The following is a 26,892-nucleotide window of genomic DNA, read 5'->3' on the forward strand; positions in this document are numbered from 1 at the left end:
TTTTGCATTAAAAAGCACTGTTTCACCCAAACACCTCCGGATCATGCCGTGTGTTTTCCATGCATTATACTAAAGGATAATCTCCACATGGCATCCGGCATCAGTTGGGCTGAATCCTAAATAAAATGTGCAAGTTTGATTCGACACGGAGATAAAACCTCTAAATATAAACCGCAAATCGAAACTATGAGAAAAGCAATATGGCTTAACAGGTGCTAATCCGGAGAACATGTCCTGGGAAAAGGTCAGGCTCATCCGCGTCCGTCCTTCTCCTCTCTTAATAGTGTTTTAAGCTTTATGTTCATATTCTGCCGAGCAAATAAAAGCAGCCTTGAACATCTAAAAGCCACAATTTCAGAACCTCCAGCAGGATTTTACCCATAATGCACTGCTGAAGGACTGGTGGTGACTGTATAGAGGGGCATTCCTTACTTTCCATGTTAATAAGCGTGCACATTTTTCTTTTTGGGTCAGAACGTCTGCATGCGCATTATTTATTAGAGCAGCGCAAGGTCTTCATTTGCTAAGTGCTTGTTGGATAAACTCTCAATTCTATTTAATGCCATGCAAAGTGTCATTAAATGTAATGAATGTGTCTGATTCATCTCTGCTCTGATCTAAATGTGTGTTTGAACCAAGCGGCAACCTTCCAGTCTCTCTCGAATCCAACACTGAAGTGACTTAAACTGCAGTTCATCCACTGGCCACTAGAGACCGGCTGCAAAAGAGTCAATCCCATAGACCTCCATGTTAAAATGCCCCACTTTACAGCAGAAAAAAACACGTATACGGCCTGGTGCAAAAAGTGGTTTTGGTCTGAATAGCTAATTTTGCCCTTCATGAAAACTGTGAGGGGGGTGAATTTTTTTATAACTCATCCATTTAAATTTCATTAAGCCTTAAAGTTCTGCATAATTAAGGGCGTGGCCACTTGATTGACAGGTGGATTGCCGCTGATGTCACTGCTAGCCGTTTGTCTGCTGTCTGTTAGCGTCACGTCACCTCAGCTAATCCGCCTCGCTGCACATTTTCGTTTATCTGGGAGTGACTCCGCCCACTTTGGGCTTCAAAAACCGAAACCTACGGGTGACGCGACGGACGTAAATACGTCCATATGTTTTTACAGTCTATGGTCTGAACTGATTGCCGTGTGTTTTCCATGCAGGGAGTGATGCAAGACCTTCAGATCCTTGTAATGCCTCAAGGATTCATCACACAATGCCCGGACCTCAACCGTAGTACGTGCCGTTAATTACTAAACTTTGTTTAGTCCTTCCGTTATGATGACAAGCGCATCTCATTTACGTCTCTTTCTTTCTTAGCCTGTCCGACCTGCAACGATTTTCACGGACTCGTGCAGAAGATCATGGAGCTTCAGGACATCTTGGCCAAGACCTCCAGCAAGGTGACGAACTCAAAATCACTGAATAATTGGATTAATTTCATTTCATCAGCTGGAAAAAAGCGAAAAAAAATAATAATTATTGCATTAACTCATGTCGCTCCAAAACACACGTGTGCTTTTATTTTCAATCTCCATTAGATTAATAAAAAAATCACTCCAAGTTACTTGCAATTTTATCTTTCCACCACCTGTGGCGATAGAGAGGCTATAATTATGTAGTGAACCTTTAAATAAACAAAATACAAACAAGAAAATACTATTTACACTGCAAAACATGTTCTTCCTCAGTATTTCTGTCTTATTTTCCAGCACAAATATCTAAATATTCTTAAATTAAGATACATTTACTGGAGAAGCAAAACGACTGAAGATATTAAGTCTTGTTTTCTAAATAAATTTTTTAAATAAAGTGAGTTTGTGCTTAAAACGAGAACGAATATCTGCCAATGGAGTCAGACAAAAATGACTGAAGATTTTAAGTCTTGTTAAAATAAGAAGAAATATCTGCCAATGGAGTCAGAAAGATCATCTTAATTCAAAGGGAAAATTTAATTATTTGTCTGACTCCATTGGCAGATATTCGTTCTCGTTTTAAGCACAAACTCACTTTATTTAAAAAATGTATTTAGAAAACAAGACTTAATATCTTCAGTCGTTTTGCTTCTCCAGTAAATGAATCTTGATTTAGGAATGTTAAGATATTTGTGTTGGAAAATAAGAGGAAGAACATCATGTTTTTGCAGTGTAAATCTTTCTACTTCAAAATTTCACTTCTAATTCAGTGTGTTGTCGTTTATTAGAAATTTGTTTTAAAGTATTTATTTTTAGTGTATATACATTAGGAGGCATTTCTAATATTCAGTATTAATATCACCTAATGTGTCTGTATATATTCCATATGATGTCTACGTGGACATATTTATGGGTAAGTCATACTGAAAAATGAATTAAAAGCTACAATTACAGCAGTTGACATGAATTTCGTTCCAACTTAATATAATAATTATAGTTCTGGATCTTCTTTGGTTTCTTCAAATTGATATTTAACAGTATTTTCACTCAGCTGAACGCCTCAGTCCCGGGCTGGCAGTAAACGCAGCACATTTCTCCCGTTTTTGTTTGACAGATGAATCCGAGCCCAGTTTCTGGGAACATCTGGGTTGTGTCTGTGCTATGAATTTAAAGTCTTGTTTATGTTGTTGTAATAACTCACAGCTGCCAACTGCACAAAACTCTGGCGCTGATGAGGAAAAACTCCTCTGATCGAGCGTGTCCAAATAACTCCGGCTTAATGAAAAATGCAAACAGCCGATCGCAAATGATCAATCAAGTACGGGCGTTTGCTCATCTGTTTTCTGTCAGAAATGGAGTGTAATTGGGGTGAGGTGGGGTGCTTTTCTTCCCAGCTGTCTCTGGCCGAGGAGAAGATGCAAGGCCTGGATTCGTGTTACTGCGAGAGAACGTGTCATGTGAAGGGAGTGACCTACAGAGAGGAGCAGACGTGGACCGATGGGTGCAAGAACTGCACGTGCTCGGTGAGTCAAACGCTGACCTATACACCTCACTGCTGGAGCTTCTGCAAGAACATTTGGGGCCCTATCTTGCACCCAGCGCAATTGACTTTGTACACCGACGCATGTATCATTCCTATTTTGCACCCGCGCAAAGCGCGCTTTTCCCTCCACAGAAGCACGTCGCTAAACTAGGGAATGAACTTGCGCTCCCTGGGCAGTTCAGCGCAAAAAAGGAGGCGTGTCCCGGCGCAAACGTTCCTTCATGCTATTTTGCAGGTTTAGAAAACAATTGCGCCACTAACCAGGAAAAAATAGTTTAAAGTCAGTGGCGGGTTGCGCATGTTATTCATATGCTATTTTAAGGGCGCATGCTTGGCCATAATCAATGTAGCGTGTGCACAACGCGCATACACTTTGATTCTCTCATCTACACAGAAGCAGCAGTTTTCATTTTTGCAAATCATATATTATTACGATAGATAGATAGATAGATAGATAGATAGATGATAGATAGATAGATAGATAGATAGACAATTTATTATAAAAGCATACATCTAGCTTACACATTTACCCAAATTATCATACGCCTTTTTAACCGAAGTTAATTTGGGTGGGTTTCTCCATCCCCAACGTCCCTGACGAGAGCGTTGCTCTCCTTGGCTGTGAACCGCTCCTGGTGCGCGTCTGGCAAATCCGCCGTTATAATAGGAATCCGCTTTAGAACAAAGCGCGCCTGCTCTTAAAGGGAATGTGAGATGTCGCTCTGATTGGTTTATTTCACGATACGCCCAAACCACACCTATGAATAATGAAGCTACTTCAGACCAACCCATTTTAGATTTGCGCCTGGCGCAAGAGTCATTTATCCCGCCGGGAAAATAGCAACAGCGCCAAGACCCGCCCACAAAGTTACTTGCACTTTGCGCTTTGACACTTGCGTTTCAGATCGTTAAAATAGGGCCCTTGGTCTCTCTCTTGAATCCAACACTGAAGTGACTTAAACTGCAGTTCATCCACTGGCCACTAGAGATCAGCTGCAAAAGAGAGTCAATCCCATACATTCCTATCTTAAAATGCCCAACTTTACAGCAGAAAAAAACACGTTTAGAGTCTGGTGCAAAAAGTGGTTTTGGTCTGTATAGCTAATGTTGCCCTTCATGACAACTGTGAGTTTTTTTTAAATAACTCATCCGTTTAAATTATATTAAGCCTTAAAGTTCTGCATAATTAAGGGCGTGGCCACTTGATTGACAGGTGGATTGCCGCTGATGTCACTGCTAGCCGTCTGTTAGCGTCACGTCACCTCAGCTAATCCGCCTCGCTGCACATTGTCGTTTATCCGGGAGTGACTCCGCCAAGATGGCGACGGCCGGCTCCGCCCACTTTGGGCTTTAAAAACGCTCTTCAGAAACATACGGGTGACGTCACGGACACTACCTCCATCTTTTTTTACGGTCTATGGTTTATACTACGGTAGAACGATTGCAAAGAGTGCTTTATGTTATTTACTCATGAGAAATATGGATTAAAGGACCGTTCACACCAAGGATGATGATGACTGTTAACCATATAGTTTAACCCTCATGTGGTGTTCGGGTCATTTTGACCCGGAGAAGATTTTCTTTTTCCCGAAAATACTAGTTAATGTTATCGCTTTGGACTGAAACTTAGTGACTTTTTTCACAAATGGTATAACTACTTCTGAAATGTTTTGTGACAATTTTCTTAATTTTTTAGGGGGAGTTTTGTCACCTTGTCACTCTTGTGGTGTTCCCGGTCAAAAATGACCGGACTACAAAAAATAGCTTATAAATCACTCATTATGCAATATTATCACCCAATATTGGATTCAATCTTTTTGTCAACTTGTTCTCTTTCAATTAGGACTGGTTTTATATTTCTATTTGCATCTGATTAATCGTAGGCCTCATTTATTTGAGAGTAGGCATCTAATTTTTTGAGTAAAAAAAACATTATTTTTGAATAATTTTGAAAATTTTAAATAAATTCTGAAGAAAATTGGCACTGTTGATCACACTAGTCTACTTTAATTTTTCACCAGGAATTGTGTTTTGAAAAACTTTTATTTTGTACAATATGGCACAGAGTTACACTTGTGGTGTTCCCGGTCAAAAATGACCAGACTACAATAAATAGCTTAGAAATCAATCATTATGCAATATTATCACCCAATATTGGATTCAATCTTTTTGTCCACTTGTTCTCTTTCAATTAGGACTGGTTTTATATTTCTATTTGCATCTGATCAATTGTAGGCCTCATTTATTTGAGAGAAGGCATCTAAATTTTTGAGTAAAAAAAACATTATTTTTTAATAATTTTGGAAAAATAAAATAAAATCTGAAGAAAATTGGCACTGTTGATCACACTAGTCTACTTAAACTTTTCACCAGGAATTGTGTTTTGAAAAACTTTTATTTTGTACAATATGGCACAGAGTTACACTTGTGGTGTTCCACTGGGCCATTGAGGGCCATTGTGGGCCATTGTTTCAATGGGCCATTGAAAGTGAATGGGAGAGACCAATGCAACCAATGAATGGAACAACACAAATTATGTATCATTTTAAAGCTTAGAATCTCAGCTTTTTAATGCATCTAATCACTTTGATCAACTCCTAACGACTGCTGAGTTATCACTCTAAAACTGAGTGTACCCCCCGCAGGCGCCACCTAGCTGCGAAATAAATAATCATAATATTTTTCAAAACTATTACCTTGATCAACTTAAAATAGGTGTCATTTGAAAGCTTAGAGTCTGAAATTTACAATGAATGTAGCCAATTTGATAAACTCCTAAGTAGTGCTGAGTTATTTGCTGATAAATAAAAATAAATAAAATCATAATTTATAAACTACTTTTTTGTATTACATTCAGCAATATGTCAAATACATCATACAGCTCTGATAGTCCTGTGTCATATGTCATTTGAAAGGTCTCAATGAGTAGAATACAACAAGCATAATTGTTTCAGGCTTTTTTACTAAACTTGAGCGAGGTTTTTCTAAAAGAAGCCCTTCAAGAGACCCATGTGTAAACCATGTATGGATGCTGAATTTTAGACACATTTCCGCTCGTAACTTCATGAAACATGCTCCGATTGTGGAAAATGACACATCATTATTTACAGCAGATGCTTACAATTAAAATGAGTCCAAACTCAACATGATCCATAACTCAGAACTAAAGATATTCCTCGTGGAGTTCTAACACAAAAAAAATCACAGACGCACAGACTCACGTAGCCAATCAAGGTAGCTTAGACTTGGCCTTTTTACTCGTATCTTCATGAAAATTATATCGATCATGAAAAATGGCACATCGTTATTTACAGCAGGAGTTCACGATTAAAAAGAGCCCAAACTCATTATATTCCATCAATCAGATCTAAAGATATTCCTCATGGCGTTCTAACACAGAAAATACCACAGACGCACCTAGCCAAGTATATACTCATGAAGCACTCTCGTTTGGTTTTCGCTCATAACTTCACGAAGCATGCACAGTTCGTAGAAAACTGTACATCATTATTTTCAGCAGACTATCACTATTAAAAAGAGCCCAAACTCAGCATAATCCATCACTCAGATCTAAAGATATTCCTAATTGAGTTGTAACACACAAACCCCCACATACGCTCACAGAGCCTTGAATATAGATGTAGCCTAGCATTTATGTCCCGTTTTAACTCATAACTCAATGAAGCATGCATAAATTGTGGAAAATGGCACATCATTATTTACATGAGATTGTTAAGATTAAAAAGAGCCCAAACTCACCATAATCCATCACTCAGATGTAAAGATATTCCTCATGGACTTCTAACACATGTCTCTCCCATTCACTTTCAATGGCCAATTGAAACAGTGGCCCTCAATGGCCCAGTGGAACACCACAAGTGTAACTCTGTGCCATTTTGTACAAAATAAAAGTTTTTCAAAACAAAATTCCTGGTGAAAAATTAAAGTAGACTAGTGTGATCATCAGTGCCAATTTTCTTCAGATTTTATTTTATTTTTCCAAAATTATTTAAAAATAATGTTTTTTTTATTCAAAAAATGAGATGCCTACTCTCAAATAAATTAGGCCTACAATTAATCAGATGCAAATAGAAATATAAAACCAGTCCTAACTGAAAGAGAACAAGTGGACAAAAAGATTGAATCCAATATTGGGTGATAATATTGCATAATGAGTGATTTCTAAGCTATTTTTTGTAGTCCGGTCATTTTTGACCGGGAACACCACAAGAGTGACAATGTGCCATTTTGTACAAAATAAAAGTTTTTCAAAACAAAATTCCTGGTGAAATATTAAAGTAGACTAGTGTGATCAACAGTGCCAATTTTCTTCAGATTTCATTTAATATTTCCAAAATTATTCAAAAATAATGTTTTTTTTACTCAAAAAATTAGATGCCTACTCTCAAATAAATGAGGCCTACAATTAATCAGATGCAAATAGAAATATAAAACCAGTCCTAACTGAAAGAGAACAAGTGGACAAAAAGATTGAATCCAATATTGGGTGATAATATTGCATAATGATTGATTTCTAAGCTATTTATTGTAGTCCGGTCATTTTTGACCGGGAACACCACAAGTGTAACTCTGTGCCATATTGTACAAAATAAAAGTTTTTCAAAACACAATTTTCTTCAGATTTTATTTTATTTTTCCAAAATTATTTAAAAATAATGTTTTTTTTATTCAAAAAATGAGATGCCTACTCTCAAATAAATTAGGCCTACAATTAATCAGATGCAAATAGAAATATAAAACCAGTCCTAACTGAAAGAGAACAAGTGGACAAAAAGATTGAATCCAATATTGGGTGATAATATTGCATAATGAGTGATTTCTAAGCTATTTTTTGTAGTCCGGTCATTTTTGACCGGGAACACCACAAGAGTGACAATGTGCCATTTTGTACAAAATAAAAGTTTTTCAAAACAAAATTCCTGGTGAAATATTAAAGTAGACTAGTGTGATCAACAGTGCCAATTTTCTTCAGATTTCATTTAATATTTCCAAAATTATTCAAAAATAATGTTTTTTTTACTCAAAAAATTAGATGCCTACTCTCAAATAAATGAGGCCTACAATTAATCAGATGCAAATAGAAATATAAAACCAGTCCTAACTGAAAGAGAACAAGTGGACAAAAAGATTGAATCCAATATTGGGTGATAATATTGCATAATGAGTGATTTATAAGCTATTTTTTGTAGACCGGTCATTTTTGACCGGGAACACCACAAGAGTGACAATGTGCCATTTTGTACAAAATAAAAGTTTTTCAAAACAAAATTCCTGGTGAAATATTAAAGTAGACTAGTGTGATCAACAGTGCCAATTTTCTTCAGATTTCATTTAATATTTCCAAAATTATTCAAAAATAATGTTTTTTTTACTCAAAAAATCAGATGCCTACTATCAAATAAATGAGGCCTACAATTAATCAGATGCACATAGAAATATAAAATCAGTCCTAACTGAAAGAGAACAAGTGGACAAAAAGATTGAATCCAATATTGGGTGATAATATTGCATAATGAGTGATTTCTAAGCTATTTTTTGTAGTCCGGTCATTTTTGACCGGGAACACCACAAGTGTGACAATGTGCCATTTTGTACAAAATAAAAGTTTTTCAAAACAAAATTCTTGGTGAAATATTAAAGTAGACTAGTGTCATCAACAGTGCCAATTTTCTTTAGATTTCATTTAATATTTACAAAATTATTCAAAAATAATGTTTTTTTTACTCAAAAATTGAGATGCCTACTATCAAATAAATGAGGCCTACGAATAATCAGATGCAAATAGAAATATAAAACCAGTCCTAACTGAAAGAGAACAAGTGGACAAAAAGATTGAATCCAATATTGGGTAATAATATTGCATAACAAGTGATTTATAAGCTATTTTTTATAGTCCGGTCATTTTTGACCGGGAACACCACAGGTGGAATTGGGTTGTGAACACCACACAAGGGTTAAAAAAAAAAGTTTACTCTAAGAGAATTGCAAAGTTCACAACCCAACTATAACGATAATGGCATGGATGAACGATTTCAGAATGATTTTTTTTTGTTTAGATGATGAACGATGAAAACTTCAACAGCCAATCAGAACCCATCCTGCTTTAAAGAGCTCGAGCATTTAAAGTGACAGACGACAAAACTGAAGCACTTATAATAAACAGAACGATATCATGCGCTGGTGTGAACGCTAATATACTGTAGTTATCATTATAGTTATTTTCATAGTTATATTTATCGTTATAGTAAATGCTATAGTTAACGTTATACTGTAGATATCGTTATAGTTATTGCTATAGTTACCATTAGAGTTATCGTTAAATTTATATTTATTGCTATATAGTTATAATAATAGTTATCATTATAGTTAACGTTACAGTTACCATTATATTTATAGCTAACATTATAGTTAAAGTTATCATTATAAATATAGTTACAGTTGTTGCTATAGTTACCATTATAGTTATCATTATAGTTATTGCTATAGTTACCTTTATAGTTGTCGTTAAAGTTATCATTATAGTTATTCCTACAGTTACCATTATATTTATAGTTAACATTATAGTTATTATAGCTATTGCTATCATTATACTTATTGTTATAGTTACCGTTATAGTTATCGTTATAGTTATAGTTGGTATGGTTATAGTAAGTAAGTAAGTAAAGTTTATTTCTAAAGCGCTTTTCACAGATAAAACCACAAAGTGCTGTACACGAGAAAGGTAAAACAAAACAATATAAAAAATGTATATACATATGTAAAATCAAAGTGACGCTAGTGAAAACCCATCAACCAAAAGCTTTCTTAAATAAACAAGTCTTCAGATCTTTTTTAAAAGAGTCAACAGAGTCTGCCAGACGCAGAGACAGGGGCAGGGCGTTCCACAGTCTGGGGGCAACAGACTGAAAAGACAGGTCCCCTCGGGTCTTATAACGAGTCTTGGGGACCATAAGCAGGTTCTGGCCAGAGGACCGAAGAGTGCGGCTAGAGGAGTACGGGTTCAAAAGGTCCTTGATGTACTGTGGGGCCTGACTGTTTAAGGCCCTGAAAGTCAGCACTAAAATCTTAAAATCAATCCTGAATTTTACAGGGAGCCAATGGAGAGCCAACAAAACGGGAGTGATATGCGACCTTCTGGGGGCACCAGTTAATAGTCTAGCAGCAGAATTTTGAACCATTTGCAGTTTGTTCAGAGCTGACTTATTCAAGAAGGTAAAGACAGAGTTGCAATAATCAAGTCTAGCTGATATGAAAGCATGAATAATAATTTCCAGATCATTCTTTGACAACATTTTGCGTATTTTAGAGATATTCCTAAGGTGATAAAAGCAGTTTCGGACAAGCTGTTTTGAGTGTATCTCCAAAGACATGGCCTGGTCAAACACAACCCCCAGGTTTCTGAGGCTGGATTTGACAGAGGAGCCAAGATAGCCAAGGTGCTGTTTGATCAGCGGGATCTTGTGGTCTGGAGCAAAGATCAGTGTTTCAGTCTTACTTGCATTTATCTGCAAAAAGTTAGTGGCCAGCCAGTCTTTGATGGAGGACACACACTCTAAGAACAGTGACAAACGATGGAACTCAGCATCATTGAAAGAACAGTACAACTGGACATCGTCGGCATAGAGATGATACGATACATCTTTAAAACAACCCATAATATGACCAAGTGGCAAAATGTACAGTAAAAACAAAATAGGGCCCAAAACTGACCCTTGTGCCACTCCACAGGACAAATTGGTCACATCAGACTGTACATTGTTTATAGCAACATTAAAGGTTCTGTCATGAATAAGTGGGATCATCAATATGCAGATTAAAGTCCCCAAGGACTAAAACGCGATCTAGTTTTATGATAGACGTTAAAAACTCAGAGAAATCATCAAGAAATGTGCGTGCAGGACCAGGAGGTCGGTAAACTAAAACACAGTAATAGGGGTGTGTTTTCCCAACCTTACACATCTGCATCTCAAAGGAGTCGAACGAAGCTGTGTCCGTCAAACTGCAGCTATATTTAGCTATATATGCAGCTATATATATTTATAGTTATCATTATAGCTATTGTTATAGCTATCTTTATAGTTATAAATATTAAAGGTTCTGTCATGAATATAGGAAGAGAACCACTGGAGGACAGATCCAGATAGTCCCATCTCATTATGAAGCCGGTTGATCAGTATACTGTGATCTACCGTGTCAAAAGCAGAAGTCAAATCGAGAAGTACAAGTACAGTGTAGCGGCCAGTGTCCGCTGCCATCATCACATCACTAGAGACTTTAATAAGAGCTGTTTCAGTGGAGTGCAATTTTCGAAAACCAGACTGAAAAATATCAAACAAGTTGTGCTGCTCCATAAAGGAGGTCAGCTGGCATGCCACTACTTTTTCCAAAATTTTTGAAATAAATGGAAGTTTTGATACGGGCCTATAGTTATTAGGTTCTGAAGGGTCAAGATTGGACTTTTTAAGGATCGGGTTTACCACAGCGTGTTTGAAGTAGCTGGGGACTGAGCCAGATGCAAGTGACAGGTTAATTATTTTTACCACACAGGGGCCAACAATATCGAACATTTTTAACAACAGGGGTGTTGGGACAATGTCAACGGGGCTTGAAGACGGTTTCATATTTCCTATTAAGGTCTTCACATCCTGTAGGCTGACAGGAGTGAAGGACGACCAAGACAACAACCATTGAGAATTCAGTAGAACACACAGTGATTAGGGGAACTTTAACACTGGCCCTAATGTCTTGTACTTTGCTCACAAAAAACGACAAAAAGTTGTTACAGTCCTCATGTGTGTACACAGGCACAAGAGGAGCTGAAGGTGCAGTTAGATTATCGATGGTGTCAAACAAGACCTTAGGATTTTTCTTATTACCTGACATAAGATTGGAAAAATAAGCCGAACGAGCCTGCTTTATCAATTCATTCAGATCCAGTATCATATCTTTTAAATGGAGTCTGTGTACCTCTAATTTAGCTGTTTTCCACAGACGCTCAGTCTTACGACATTTTCTCCTAAAACTACAAATATTATCATTCATCCATGGGAGGGCTTTTTTATGTGACCCTGAAATGTTTTTAACAGGCGCTACCATATGTAAAATCGACAGACAGTGGTTGTTGAAACTTTGCACAAATGAATCAACATCCTCACAATCAACAAAGGAGCGAGAGTCAAAGGAGGCAGAGAAATCACTAAGTGTTGTCTCACTAATGATGCGTTTTTGTGTTACAACATTGCAGACAGTAGGCATCATGATAAGTGACAGATTAAAAGATATACAAAAATGGTCACTAATTTGAAATTCCTACACACTCAGTTTATCAATGGTTAGGCCACAAGAGAAGACCAAATCTAACGTGTGACCTTTTTTATGCGTGGGGCCAGAAACGTGCTGTACAAAATTAAACGAGTCCATGGTAGTCAACAATTCAGCTGCAATCAAACAAGTGGGATCATCAATATGCAGATTAAAGTCCCCAAGGACTAAAACGCGATCTAGTTTTATGATAGACTTTAAAAACTCAGAAAAAATCATCAAGAAATGTGCGTGCAGGACCAAGAGGTCGGTAAACTAAAACACAGTAATAGGGGTGTGTTTTCCCAACCTTACACATCTGCATCTCAAAGGAGTCGAACGAAGCTGTGTCCGTCAAACTGCAGCTATATTTAGCTATATATGCAGCTATATATATATTTATAGTTATCATTATAGCTATTGTTATAGCTATCTTTATAGTTATAAATATTGTTATAGTTATTGTTATCGTTATAGTTATCGTTCTTGGTGTGAACAGACCTCATTGTGCAAATACAAAATACAAGCCAAAAAAAGGAAGAACTTGCTATTAAGAGAGAATATTTTGCACAACTGAAATTAAAGAGTTTTATCACTTTATCGTTTGTGATTGGTCAATGGTGTCACTAAACTGCATGATAATTATTTCTGTCTAGCTAATTAGCTAGTGTGCTAAGTTGCGCCATCTTGTGTTTGAAAATGCTTCGTATATTCATGAACAAAAACGTGTGAAATCCCATGGAAATGTTCATGTCGTCTACAAACCGAGCTTTACTAGTTGAATGGCGTTTAATCAAGCACCGCACACCCAATCAAGCAGTCTGCAATTAGCTAATTAGCGGTGTGCTTGTTCTGTAAACACTGGAAAGGCAGAAGGTTTGCATGTCTTCTCTAAGGTCAGACGCAACAGAACGTTCCACTTAAACGTGCAGCAAGGCTAATGTAAACACAGATGTGTATCGCTTCAAAGGGAACACGCTGAAAGGTTTCTCATCTTTCTTCCTCACTCATTATACATTTATTATCCGCGAGTAAGATGAATATTGTGGCGAATGCAAAGTGACAGACGGAGGGATTCTGTCCTATCTTTAGAAGTCCCTGTGCTCCTGTGACAGACGCTAGTCGCTAGCTGGTCTCTAAAGCGCTCGATGTGTTCACACACACTGTGATCTTGGTCTGTGGAACCGGTTCGGATGAGACAGGCGTCCCGGTGAAACTACCAGCAGATCCAGACCGTTTGTGAAGGAACATTATCTTAATTTGGCTTAAAGTGACGGATGTCATGCTTTAGGGAGACGCGAGTTCCTTCAGACTCTGTGAGCTTGCAAATCTATGAAAAATGGATATACATACTACGGGCTCTATTTTAACGGTCTGAAACGCAAGTAACTTTGTGGGCGGGTCTCGACTATCTAAAATGTGTTGGTCTGAAGTAGCTTCATTATTCATAGCTGTGGTTTGGGCGTAACGTGAAATAAACCAATCAGAGCGTCATCTCACATTCCCTTTAAGAGCAGGAGCGCTTGTTCCATGGCGGATTGCTATTATAACGGCGGATTTGCCAGGAGCGGTTCACAGCCGAGGAGACCGACGTTCTCGTCAGGGCCGTAAAACACAGAGAAGTGACTTTGGGGATGGAGAAACACACCCAGATTAGCTTCGGTTAAACAGGCGTATGATAATTTGGGTAAATGTGTAAGCTAGATTTATGCCTATTTTTCACATCTTCATGGACAAGGATATTCAATGGATATTTTTCCTTGTAATTATGTATGGTTTGCATGGTTTTTATTGTAAAATAGCATCTGAATAACTGGTCAGTGGCGGAATTGTTTTCTGAAACTGCAAAATAGCACCAGGGGACGTTTGTGCCGGAACACGCCTCCTCTTTTGCTGAACTGCCCCCGGGAGCGCAAGTTCATTCCCTAATTTACAGACGTGCGTCTGTGGAGGGAAAAGTCCGCTGTGCGCGGGTGCAAAATAGGAATGATACATGCGTCGCTGTACAAAATTACTTGAGAAGTAAAATTGTGCTAGATACGTGTTTAAGAAATATATCTTGAATTTACTTTATTTTTTCAAAGCCATTGGCAAATAGTTGGCTTATTCAAAAATTCAATAAAATAAAATTCAATAAAATAGTCAAATAAAATAAAAGCTTTGTTTGATTCAAAAGTCTGATTTATTTAGTTATTCATTTAGTGAATCATTAAAAAAATATATATTAATATATTATATTATAGTTATAGTGATCGTTAAAGCGATAGCTTTTCATTTAGAGAATCATTCTGTGAATCATTTAGAGAATCTTTCAGCAATTTTTTAATGAATCATTTAATGCAAAATTCAGTGAAACACTTAGCAAATCATTTAGCGAATAATTTCGCCAAGCTCTAAACTAATAATTTAGCTAAACATTTTGTGAATCATTTAGACAATCTTTCAGCAAATAATTGAATGAATTGTTTAGCAAATCATTTCGGCAATCGTTTAACAATTCATTTACCAAATCATTTTCTGAATCATTTAGCAAATATTTTTATCGCATCATTTAGCAAATCAGGGTCATTCTTATGAACCACCCTTGCATAAATCACCGTGTTGCAGTTTTACTTGTACTAAAGCAAACTACAAAATGACATCTTGACTGTAGTTTAACAACTTTGAACCTTTAGCATTATTTCAACTACTACTACGAGCTGCTCACCATTAGATCCACCAGCACTGACTGAATGTTTGAACTTCTGTAGAACGGGACCGTCCGCTGTGAGAAGATTCTGTGTCCCCCGCTCGAGTGTCCTGATGGTACGACCCCTGCGTATGTGTCAGGATCCTGCTGCAAAGAGTGCCTGTGTGAGTACACACACACACACACACACACACACACACACACACACACTCTCACACACACACACACACACACACACACACTCTCTCACACACACACACACACACACACACACACACACACACACACACACACACTCACTCACACTCACACACACATGCACATACTCACATGCACACTTACACGCACACGCACGCACACACACACACACACACACACAAACACTCACACACACGCGCACACACTCACACTCACATACACACACACTCACACTCACACACACGCACACACGCACACGCACGCACACACACATGCACACACACACACACACACTCACATGCACACTTACACACACACGCACACGCACGCACACACACACTCAAACACACACACACTCACTCAAACACACACACATACACACACGCACACGCACTCACACTCACTCAAACACACACATACACACGCTCACTCATACACTCACACACACGCATGCACACACACACACTCTCTCTCTCTCTCTCTCTCTCTCACACACACACACACACACACACACACTCTCTCTCTCACACACACACACACACACACACACACTCTCTCTCTCTCTCTCTCTCTCACACACACACACACACACACACACACACACACACTCAGACTCCTTACTACCGCCTCCATAGGTTTGCCTAACAACTGACCACACACTTGTGTTGCTAAGCTACACCCACACTCCGTCTCCAGAGGTGTCAAGCAGCACATTTACATATTCAAATCAATTATTTATCACAAGCCAATAAACACACAGCCTGTGAGGGTTATGCAAATGCATATTTTATTTTAAACATCCCGAGCCACTTTATAGACAAAAAATATTTTTTGTATATGAACTATATGAAATACAGTCTGTTATTCTGTCCTCATGTTCAGTGCTGAGGAATAAATCCGTTATCATCGTCTGATGAGCCCGGTGTTTTGATATGGGTCATTATCGTCACAGCTAATTTATTCAGTTATAATTAAGAAGTGAAGATGACCCTGCTGTATTATTAGTCATAGTTGATATCCATGCTAATTTCTGAGTTAGCGCTCATTTCTGCAGCAAAAACCCCTTCGTTTTAACCGTGCATGAGATAGCCTTAGCATGACAGTAGCCAAAAAATAAAAACATAACACCACACATAAATTAAATATTACATAAATATATAACCAAGCATGCCTGGTTTCAACATAAAAACATCTGAATATTTTTTTTCAGCTTGTTGCCCCTGGTTAATTTTATATATGGTTAATGAATATTTATTATTTACATAAATTCATTTGCATATATTTACATAAACATATCAGGGTGACTAAATATAATTTTTTGTTTACATACTATCATGATATCATCTTTCCCATTTTTTATGTATGAACTGAAATCACATCATTTTATATAAATATAATATTATATAGATAAAAAATACAGTACAGTAGAAAGTGCTTTATAATTAAAATGTCTTATTGTTATAATATATATATATATATATATATATATATATATATATATATATATACATGATGCAATTAATGTTAACAATGCAACACATTAGAAGTTAAATTCACAGTTTTGCAAAACTGCTTCCTGTTTACAAATATGTAAACATATTTCTGTCAGCACCACTATCGTCAAATACGACTGACAATTAGCATACACTTTGGATTGGCGGTCTGATTCTGTTCTGGGCAGCCTAGCATGGATAAGAGCAGCAATAACCCCCCTTAGGGTAAACAGAACAGAACCAACATGAATGGATTGCAGATATCATTAATTGAAGATTTTAATGTACAACATAATTCGAGAATTTATTGTGATTCAAGGGGAATCAGAACACTAAATCCTGACTGACGAGAGGAGGAGCTGGGGATGGAGGAGGGTGATTAGCTCCTGAGAAACGAGAGGAGCTGGGGAGGGAGGAGGGTAATTAGCTCCTGAGAAACGAGAGGAGCTGGGGATGGAGGAGGGTAATTAGCTCCTGAGAAATGAGAGGAGCTGGGGAGGGAGGAGGGTAATTAGCTCCTGAGAAACGAGAGGAGCTGGGGATGGAGGAGGGTAATTAGCTCCTGAGAAACGAGAGGAGCTGGGGATGGAGGAGGGTAATTAGCTCCTGAGAAATGAGAGGAGCTGGGGAGGGAGGAGGGTAATTAGGACCTGAGAAATGAGAGGAGCTGGGGATGGAGGAGGGTAATTAGCTCCTGAGAAACGAGAGGAGCTGGGGATGGAGGAGGGTAATTAGCTCCTGAGAAATGAGAGGAGCTGGGGATGGAGGAGGGTAATTAGCTCCTGAGAAATGAGAGGAGCTGGGGATGGAGGAGGGTAATTAGGACCTGCGTAACGAGAGGAGCTGGGGATGGAGGAGGGTAATTAGCTCCTGAGAAATGAGAGGAGCTGGGGAGGGAGGAGGGTAATTAGGACCTGAGTAACGAGAGGAGCTGGGGATGGAGGAGGGTAATTAGGACCTGAGTAACGAGAGGAGCTGGGGATGGAGGAGGGTAATTAGCTCCTGAGTAACGAGAGGAGCTGGGGATGGAGGAGGGTAATTAGCTCCTGAGAAATGAGAGGAGCTGGGGATGGAGGAGGGTAATTAGGACCTGAGTAACGAGAGGAGCTGGGGATGGAGGAGGGTAATTAGCTCCTGAGAAACGAGAGGAGCTGGGGATGGAGGAGGGTAATTAGCTCCTGAGAAATGAGAGGAGCTGGGGATGGAGGAGGGTAATTAGCTCCTGAGAAATGAGAGGAGCTGGGGATGGAGGAGGGTAATTAGCTCCTGAGAAATGAGAGGAGCTGGGGATGGAGGAGGGTAATTAGGACCTGAGTAACGAGAGGAGCTGGGGATGGAGGAGGGTAATTAGCTCCTGAGAAACGAGAGGAGCTGGGGATGGAGGAGGGTAATTAGGACCTGAGTAACGAGAGGAGCTGGGGATGGAGGAGGGTAATTAGCTCCTGAGTAACGAGAGGAGCTGGGGATAGAGGAGGGTAATTAGCTCCTGAGAAACGAGAGGAGCTGGGGATGGAGGACTTTATCATTGAATATCTTGTTTCACTTGAAAATGAATCACATTACGGCAGAAAACACCATTTCATGTTGACTTTCAGAACAAGTGGTGGAAACAAATATAGTACTGAGTTACAAGCTAGCAGGACTAGTTAACTTTCCATCCTAATTAAAAAAAACCCTGAACTTCAGCTCAACGTTTCCCTCAAAATAAACATTAAAGACTCATTTGTGAGTATTTCTTCATCTGTGGAAATTTAGCTGACACGTGCTCCCAGATTGTTTTCATCAGATATCTATAAAGGTTTCGCTGTCGTTCTGATAGTGTTTGTGGCCGTTTGGTTCAAAGCGTCTCTCAGTTTTGTTTCTGGAGAATATTTTTCTCCCCTGAACGTTTTGGCTGCTATTTCCGGCTCGTGTCGATCTCCTACTGTGCCCAGAAACTGTGTGTACATTCGTTTCTTCCACAAAACACTGAACAAAAACACCAATCTGCAATTAAATAATATGGTGTTTATGCATGATCTACTACAGCTTTAATTATACAATTCTCTTAGTGTAATTACTGTTAAAGACGTGTTTAATGCCTAATGATCATAATTTTCTAAATAAGAGAAGATATTTCCATAAGCAACCTTACTTAGTAAAGTAACAGCTCACCTCTTCTCAAAAAGACACATGATTTCAGGGAATCGTTGGTTATTGTTGTAGCAAACAGCAGAAACAATTCATTTAATTTCTAAGAAAGGTTCTCTGTGGCGTTAAGTCTGTAAATTGTGTTGTATTTGAAGTCAGATGAGGAAATAATTGCTGTCCTGGGAGCAATTATCGCCTCAGACGTCTTGTAATCATCGGTTGTTTAGCTCCAGGTTTCCACACCGTAGCATTTCTCCAGCTCACAGGTTTCATTTGGTGTTTTCTGCTGAGTCACGTCATGCTTTAGTTTGAAACTTTCCAAAAATTCAAACTCTAACTATCATTTGAATAACAGTAAAGTGAGCTTAAAAGGACAGTTCAGCAAAAACAATCTTGAAAAAATCAAAACTTACATAGATTCACATAACATAAATCTCATTTGCTTGATGGTTTATATCATCTCCAAATGTAAAGATACTATCACCTGTTTCTAAACTGCTCAGTGTGAAGCATTAAGGTATTAAAAACATGAACATTATGAATTTCTGTAAAAGCACTATACAAATACAACTTTTTTGTCCATATAGTGAAAGTCAATGGGGTCTAAATTCTCGTTCACACCAAGAATGATAACTATATTATCGTCCACACCAGCGCACAATATCGTTCTATAAGTCATCTTCATTTATATAGCGCTTTTAATAATGTAGATTGTTTCAAAGCGGCTTTACAGTAACAAACGGATAATATAAGCGCTGCAGTTTTCGTCGTCTGTCACTTTAAATGCTCGAGCTCTTTAAAGCAGGATGGATTCTGATTGGCTGTCAATGTTTTTATCATTCATCAAATCGCTCTGAAAGTGTTTCCAACGATATTGTTCTTCTGTGCTGTTATCGTTATAGTTGTGCTGTGCTATTCTTTTATATTTAGAAAGATTTTTAGAACGATATCTTTATAGTTATAGTTATAGGTCCTTAGTGTGAACAAGCTTTAATGTTGTTTTGGACCCAATTCACTTTTATTGTATCAACGAAAACAGTGGGAAAACAGTAGAGAATATGTGGGTTGGTATCAGTATCCGGACGGGCCGCCTGCAGGTGTGTGTGCATATGGAGGAGTGTATCAGCGTGTTTGTTTATGATTGTTTGTGTGTTTCTGCAGCGATGTGCTTGTTTTCGGAGCAGACGCTGGTGGAAGGACTGCGTTGTGCTGTTCATCATCCCTCTGGACTCTGCCAGCTGTTTGAATGCAGGGTACAAATCTTTACAACTGCTCCTATGTATTGGTGTAACATAAAATAATAATAATTATAATATGTATTTATGTATGTGTATATATATATATATATATATATATATAATATATATATATACACATATGTACAAACATACATACAAAATTATTTATATGATATAGATTTGATTTTACATATTGTTTTATATTTTATATATTTAAGTTATATATAAACATCAAATATATATAGACACCCTTAATATTTTATACAACTATTATAAATATATATATGTATATAAAAAAAATTATATTTAAAAAATATATATTTTAATTAAACAAATATTTTTTTTATGTTTTAGAAATTATAAAGTATATATATATATGTATATATGTGTGTGTGTGTGTGTTTGTATATATATATATATATATATATATATATATATATATATTGTCAATCAATTACATTTCAATCGATTACATTACATTTTTTACAGTTTTTTTTAAAAAACTTTATTTTTTTTGTTTTTTGACAAGAAAAAAAGAAAACCAGACAGACAGACCAAGGGACATCAGGCAAAATCATCATAGATTAACAGAAATGCTCAACATCATGTAAAACAGGAAAAGAAAAGAAAAAAAAAGGGAAAAAAATAAGAAATAAATAAAAATAAAGGCATATTCATTGTCTATAAACAAGACATATACATCTCAATTTGTATTAAGATAAGATATCCAGTTTTTCCAATATGCTTCACATTTCTTTCGGGCATGTCTCAGAGAGAAAGTCAAATGTTCCATAACATAAATTTCCCTAACTATTTCTATCCATTCAGCAATTGTCGGGGAATCTTTACTTAGCCATTTTCTAGTTATTGCTTTCTTGCTACCTGCTAAAAGTATTTGTAACAAATATATATATCTGTCTTTCTCAGCTCTGTTGGTAGATTTCCTAAATATATAACACTGAAATTAAACTCGAGCTCTGAGCCAATTAACATTACATTACATTTCAATGGATTTTTACTACTTGCCCAGTCAGGCCAGGTCAGATTTTTGCTTGCTCTGCCAAAATATATAGATTAATCTTCATTAAAGCTACAAGAGTTATTCAGCCAAGAGCTGCAAGTTATGGTATCTTGATTAACATTAATGCTGGACAGTATCAGGTTTATTAGGCTGCTGTCACTTTAAGACCTGCCGCGGATCTGACTGACGCTAAAGGGACATGGTGATGAAACAAAAAATAAGAGATGGCAGGAAAAAACATATGCTTTTGCGTATTCTGACAAATGTTTTGTGTTCCCCGAGAAACTTTGCATTCGCTTTTTTAGTTTAGCAAGCGAGCACAAAGTTCCCGCAGGGAACGCAAAACATTTGCGAGAGAACGCAAAAGCATATGTTTTTTCCTCCCAACTCAAGTGCTCCGTAGACACGTATTAGATGTTCTCACAACTCTTTATGGTCATTTAAGACTTAACTCATTTAAGACGTACAAGGACTCTTGCCAATAACAGGCATTTCGACATAATTCTGCGTAATAGAACTCAATACAGTACAGTACGCTGTCTGGAGGTTTTTTTCCTTCACATTTTTATATTATTTTTCAGGATCGCACGATGCATAGAGTCACGAACACTGAGGACTGTCCCCCGCTCTCCTGTGCTGAATCTGATCAGATCTCACTCACAGACCGATGCTGCAAAGTCTGCAGAGGTACGGAACAATATCTGGCTTCATTCTGTACGGAAAAACCTCTTGTAAAAGCTGCTGATTGTAACAGAAAATACAATGATCGGTGTAATTAGTTTGACCTTTGGCTGACCTTTAGTGGTTCAGTGTTTCTAGTAGCTTAAACTCATCAATATAAATCCAACTCCTCGGTAACAATTTTACAATAAGGTTCATTAGTTATCATTAGTTAACTACATTAATTAGCGTGAACTAATAATGAACTGCACTTCTACAGCATTTGTTAATCATTGTTAATGTTAATTTCAACATTACTAATACATTATTAAAATCTTGTTAACATTAGTTAATGCACTGTGAACTAACATGAACAAACAATGAATGACTGTATTTTTATTAAATAACGTTAACAAAGATTAACAAATATAGTGACAAATGTAGGTAACACTTTATTTTACAGTGTCCTTGTTACATGTTACATGTACTTACCATAGTAATAACAGTAAATTATGCATAATTACACGCAACTAACCCTCAACCAAACCCTAATCCTACCCTAACCCTAGAGTAAGTACATGAAGTTATTTAATATTACTCAGTACTTAAATATATAATTACACTGTAACAATGACACCTTAAAATAAAGTGTAACCCAAATGTATTACTCATTGTAAAGTGTTACCAACTCCTCTATCTGGGGTTAAAGGTCACGACTTCTGCGCCGAGGACAACATCTGCGCGGAGAACTCGGCCTGCGTGAACTTGGACGCCGGGGCCAGTTGCAACTGCAAGAACGGCTTTCGACCGCTACGCGAGGACAGCGCTTTCTGCGAAGGTGAGCCGTCAATCAACCGGGGGGGTGTTTCCCGTTACATTTATATAGCGCTTTTCTGGGTACTCAAATCGCTTCACATATGGAAGGGGGGAATCTCCTCATCAACCACCAATGTACAGCATCCACCTGGATGATGCGACGGCAGCCATTTTGTGCCAGAACGCCCACCACACACCAGCTTACTGGTGGAGACCGAGTGATGAAACCAATCAGTATATGAGGATGATTAGGAGGCCATGATGGACAGAGGCCAATTTTTCATTTTTCTCAGTTATTTTGCTTTATTTCCAGATTCAATCATAGGCTCGTTCTTACGCACATGCGCACTCTTTAAAAACAACGCTTTAAATCTCTTGACAAACTAAAAGATTTGTATGTATTCTAAATAAAAGACAGATTGTACTGAATGCTAGCTTGATTATTTGTCTCAAGATCAGGATTTATTGAGTCCACATGTCATGCAAACTAGAAACTCTGCTTCTAACGCCAGATTGAGATCTAGATCTGTCGCTCCAAACACACAACTCTGCGATGCAGTTTGCGAATGTTCGTTGGAACGATGGTTTCGGGAAACACCGACTCATTGAACTTCTGATAACGACGGAACTTGCGACCATAGTTGGCTAACGATGAAACTCACCCCATGTCAGATCATCCGCTCCTTTTCAGGCCTTGCAGAACACGTGTGACATTTACATGTGCTTACGCTGCGGGAAATGAATCATAATTACAGAAAGATGAAGAACAGGAATTTATACAGCGTTAGAGCCGCCGGCTGATTTTAATATTCCTGGATATACATTATTATTCCAGGACATGTGTATAATGGCTTTTCTTGTGATAATTGGATTTTTCTCTTGTTAAAATGCTGCAGAATCAAGTGTTGACATAAAATTAGGTCATCATTAAAGAGGGAATTAATTCAATGCTTCCGATACGACGCTAATGTGAGCCAACATGTAATATGTGATTATTTTGTATACATATATAGATATATACAGTATATATATATATATATATATATATATATATACTGTATATATACTGTATATCAGTGGCGTAGGTTTGATTTTGAAATTGGTGGGGACGGGGACATCAATATAAGTTTTGATCGAAATTATTGCTAAGGATATATCAGTGTCACTGGATATTGGTAGGGACACGTCCCTAGCGTCCCTACTGAATTCTACGCCCCTGCTGTATATATATATATATACTGTATATATAAATACACACACACACACACATATATATATTGTTTTTTTATTAGTACAAAAAATTAACATTACAATTAATAAATATACTATATAAATCTATAATAAGTGTTATAATATTAATACGCTATTAACATATTATGAATTACTGATAATATAAATGTAATAAATAGCATTTAAATTCAGCAATAAATAATTTTCCGACCGTCATGTTTACGCGAGTCGGCTGTTAGCGCTCATGACGCAAGACGCTGGAAAACAGTAAAGTTTCATGTATACATTCATGAACAAAACTCTGTGTGAATATGAAATCAAAACGATATATTGAGATCTATTTGATGCTTTTCTCATCTAGAAAGCACAAAATAATCTGTCAGGCTGATATGCGACTAGTTTGACTAATTAATCAACGTTTCTTGTTATTCTATAATTTATTCAATGACATTTCTGAATTGATTGACAGCTCTAAAAAATAAAGAATTCTCCCTTATCTGTGTTTTTTTTCACGCTCATGACTAATTAACCAAGCGACATTATTGATGCACGACTAGAATCCGTCAGATTCCTCTCTTGCTTTGGCATCTTAATTGGCTGCTATTGCGTTTGGGTGTGTGAGTAAGTCATCAATGTCTTTCCCCTCCACCTTCCTCATCCTCCTTTTCCCCTCTCAAAGCCGAGCGAGCCGAGCTTCGGATGGCCTACTTTTGTTGAATGTCTAATGACTCCGGCTGTGTTTCTGGGGACGTCACCTCCCCGCACATCAGTCGGATCTCTAATGAAACCTTTTCATCTCGCCGGCTAAAAATAAACCCGTGCGGATGACCCAGCCGATGCTCACGTGCTCGGCCGGTCAGGTAATTATCAAAGACCAGGAGGATGTGAATAATTAAAGATGCTATCAGACACGCCGGCTTAAAGCAAGTTCGACGGGCGGTTCTGCCTAAACGTTCCCACGAGACTCCGTTTTTATGTGAAGGACTCGGGAAAAATCAAAAGGATGTGATGTTTAGTCTCTCTTCCGTTCAGTGACACATGAAACTAATGCTTATACAATGTTCAGGGTAACACCGAAAGAGCCGTGCAGGGGAACTTTCCCAAACAACGCCGTAACTCGCTGCTTCACTATCATAGTACGACGCATCGTTGAAGAAATCAACTAGCGAGTCACGACTGTTTCCCGAAACCATATCGTCGCAAATTGGTCGTTCAACCACGTTGGTTAATGATGTCACGCAGGTGTTAGAGTAATAACTTTCTTTAATTAATCTGTTTGAGATCGAATTAACGCTAGATGTTATGCTATAAATTTCGATCATGGCATCTGAGGACTATTTTTTTTTATTTTTCTCAGTTATTTTGCTTTATTTCCAGATTCAATCATATACTCGTTCTTACGCACTAGAGCTTGTTCACACATGCAGACTCTTCAAAAACGACGCTTTAAATCTCTTGACAAACTATAAGACGTAAATGACATTTGTATATATTCTAAATATAAGATATAGATTGTACTGAATGTCAGCTTGCTTATTTTGCTCAAGATCAGGATTTATTGAGTCCACATGTCATGCACACTAGAAACTCTGCTTCTAACCACAGGAGAGCTGTCACTCCAAACACACAACTCTGCGATGCTGTTTGCGAATGTTCGTTGGAACGATGGTTTCGGGAAACACAGACTCATTGAACTATTCTGATAATGACAGAACTTGCGAACATAGTTGGCTAACAATGCTTTTGGGAAACAAGCCCCTGGACGCTGTCCGATCTAGTTCCACGCTCCGACGGGAAGGGGAACAGTGGGAGAAGAGATCAAAGCACGGATGTGTTTTGAAATAGAAAGGAAAAATAAAAAAGGCCATGTGTAACCCAGAAATGTTGGCTGGTGAGACGGATACACCAGCAGTGTCCCACTTCCACACTCATTTGTCACCTCTTTCTTTTTAACCTTGCTGGTCAGGATGAAACACCTGGCGCTGAGGTTTCCATCATTAACTGGAGGAGAATATCTGCTTTTAGTGTCAGAAATCCAAAGCATTTGCAAATTCTGGTTGTTTAACACAATAAACAATGTTTTCACAGCTGGGCGGTACGACTGAAATCATACGGTGGCTGGAGATATTAGAATCTCAGTTTTTGCTAGAAATTTAATTACAAACGATCAATATATGGTAATGCATATTTTTTGTATAACCCTCATGTGAATGAAATACTTTAGAAATTAAAGTTGCTTTATCTTATTTGATTATTTTCTTATAAATTTAGATCTTGGTGATACATATATTTAATATTGTTTTAAACTGTTTATAATAAATTAATTTAAATTCACATTATAACCGTTTAAACAAAAGTAATGTAAAATACATAATTTTAATAAATAAACAAGCAAATAACCATATATATATATATATATATATATATATATATATATATATATATATGAAGTGAAAATATAGGAAGTTAAAATAATAGCTTTAATCGGCCGATACATCGGTGCATCTCAAATATATATAATATTACTTTTACTTTTGTTTTACTGCTATAATGTTTATATATATATATATATATATCGGCCAATTAAAGCTAGTATTTTCACTTCATTTTCACTTTATATACTATATATATATATATATATATATATATATATATATAAAATGTATTTAATATTTTAATTTAAATTTAAATTTATATATATATATATATATACATACTTTTATGTAAATTCTTTGTATTTATTAACATTTATTTAAAAGTTGCTAGTAAATAAATAATTTTATATATATAGAGAGAGAGAGATGGGTGAGACACATTTGAAGTTACTGTACTACAACAATAAACGCACAACACACGTCAAAAATCAGGCCGTATGTAATATCATCATATCCAACGCCTCGTTTCACCTGATATTAAGAGTCAGCAGGATAATTAGGGAACCTCGGGTTCAAACCCATGATGTTGTTGTGGAATTTCATCTACTGTTACTGAAAATCCCCAAACACCACCGGGGCGAAGCTTTCCCGTCGTCGTCTCGCGATCTCCAGCATCAGGAGATTCAGAAACACGTTTCCTTTTTTCATTATGCAGACGGAGTCTCTCTCAAGAAGCGCTACATAGTTCTTTAAAGGCGTCA

The 26,892-nt window shown here is 37.3% G+C and overlaps 1 protein-coding gene across 1 annotated transcript in view; it reads left to right on the top strand.

Annotated features, from left to right (window-relative positions):
- nell2a (neural EGFL like 2a) overlaps positions 1 to 26,892 on the top strand; it is a 118,117-nt gene that overhangs the window by 39,319 nt on the left and 51,906 nt on the right. Inside the window, exons 6-12 of the mRNA XM_084095413.1 lie at positions 1,166 to 1,238; positions 1,323 to 1,405; positions 2,812 to 2,940; positions 15,032 to 15,134; positions 19,953 to 20,044; positions 21,632 to 21,737; positions 22,420 to 22,548. Of these exons, the coding sequence (XP_083951539.1) occupies positions 1,166 to 1,238; positions 1,323 to 1,405; positions 2,812 to 2,940; positions 15,032 to 15,134; positions 19,953 to 20,044; positions 21,632 to 21,737; positions 22,420 to 22,548 (715 nt within the window). The remainder of the gene's footprint in view (positions 1 to 1,165; positions 1,239 to 1,322; positions 1,406 to 2,811; positions 2,941 to 15,031; positions 15,135 to 19,952; positions 20,045 to 21,631; positions 21,738 to 22,419; positions 22,549 to 26,892) is intronic.

The sequence above is a fragment of the Abramis brama genome (assembly GCF_963993115.1).
Source record: "Abramis brama genome assembly, chromosome: 20".
Lineage (NCBI taxonomy): Eukaryota > Metazoa > Chordata > Actinopteri > Cypriniformes > Leuciscidae > Abramis > Abramis brama.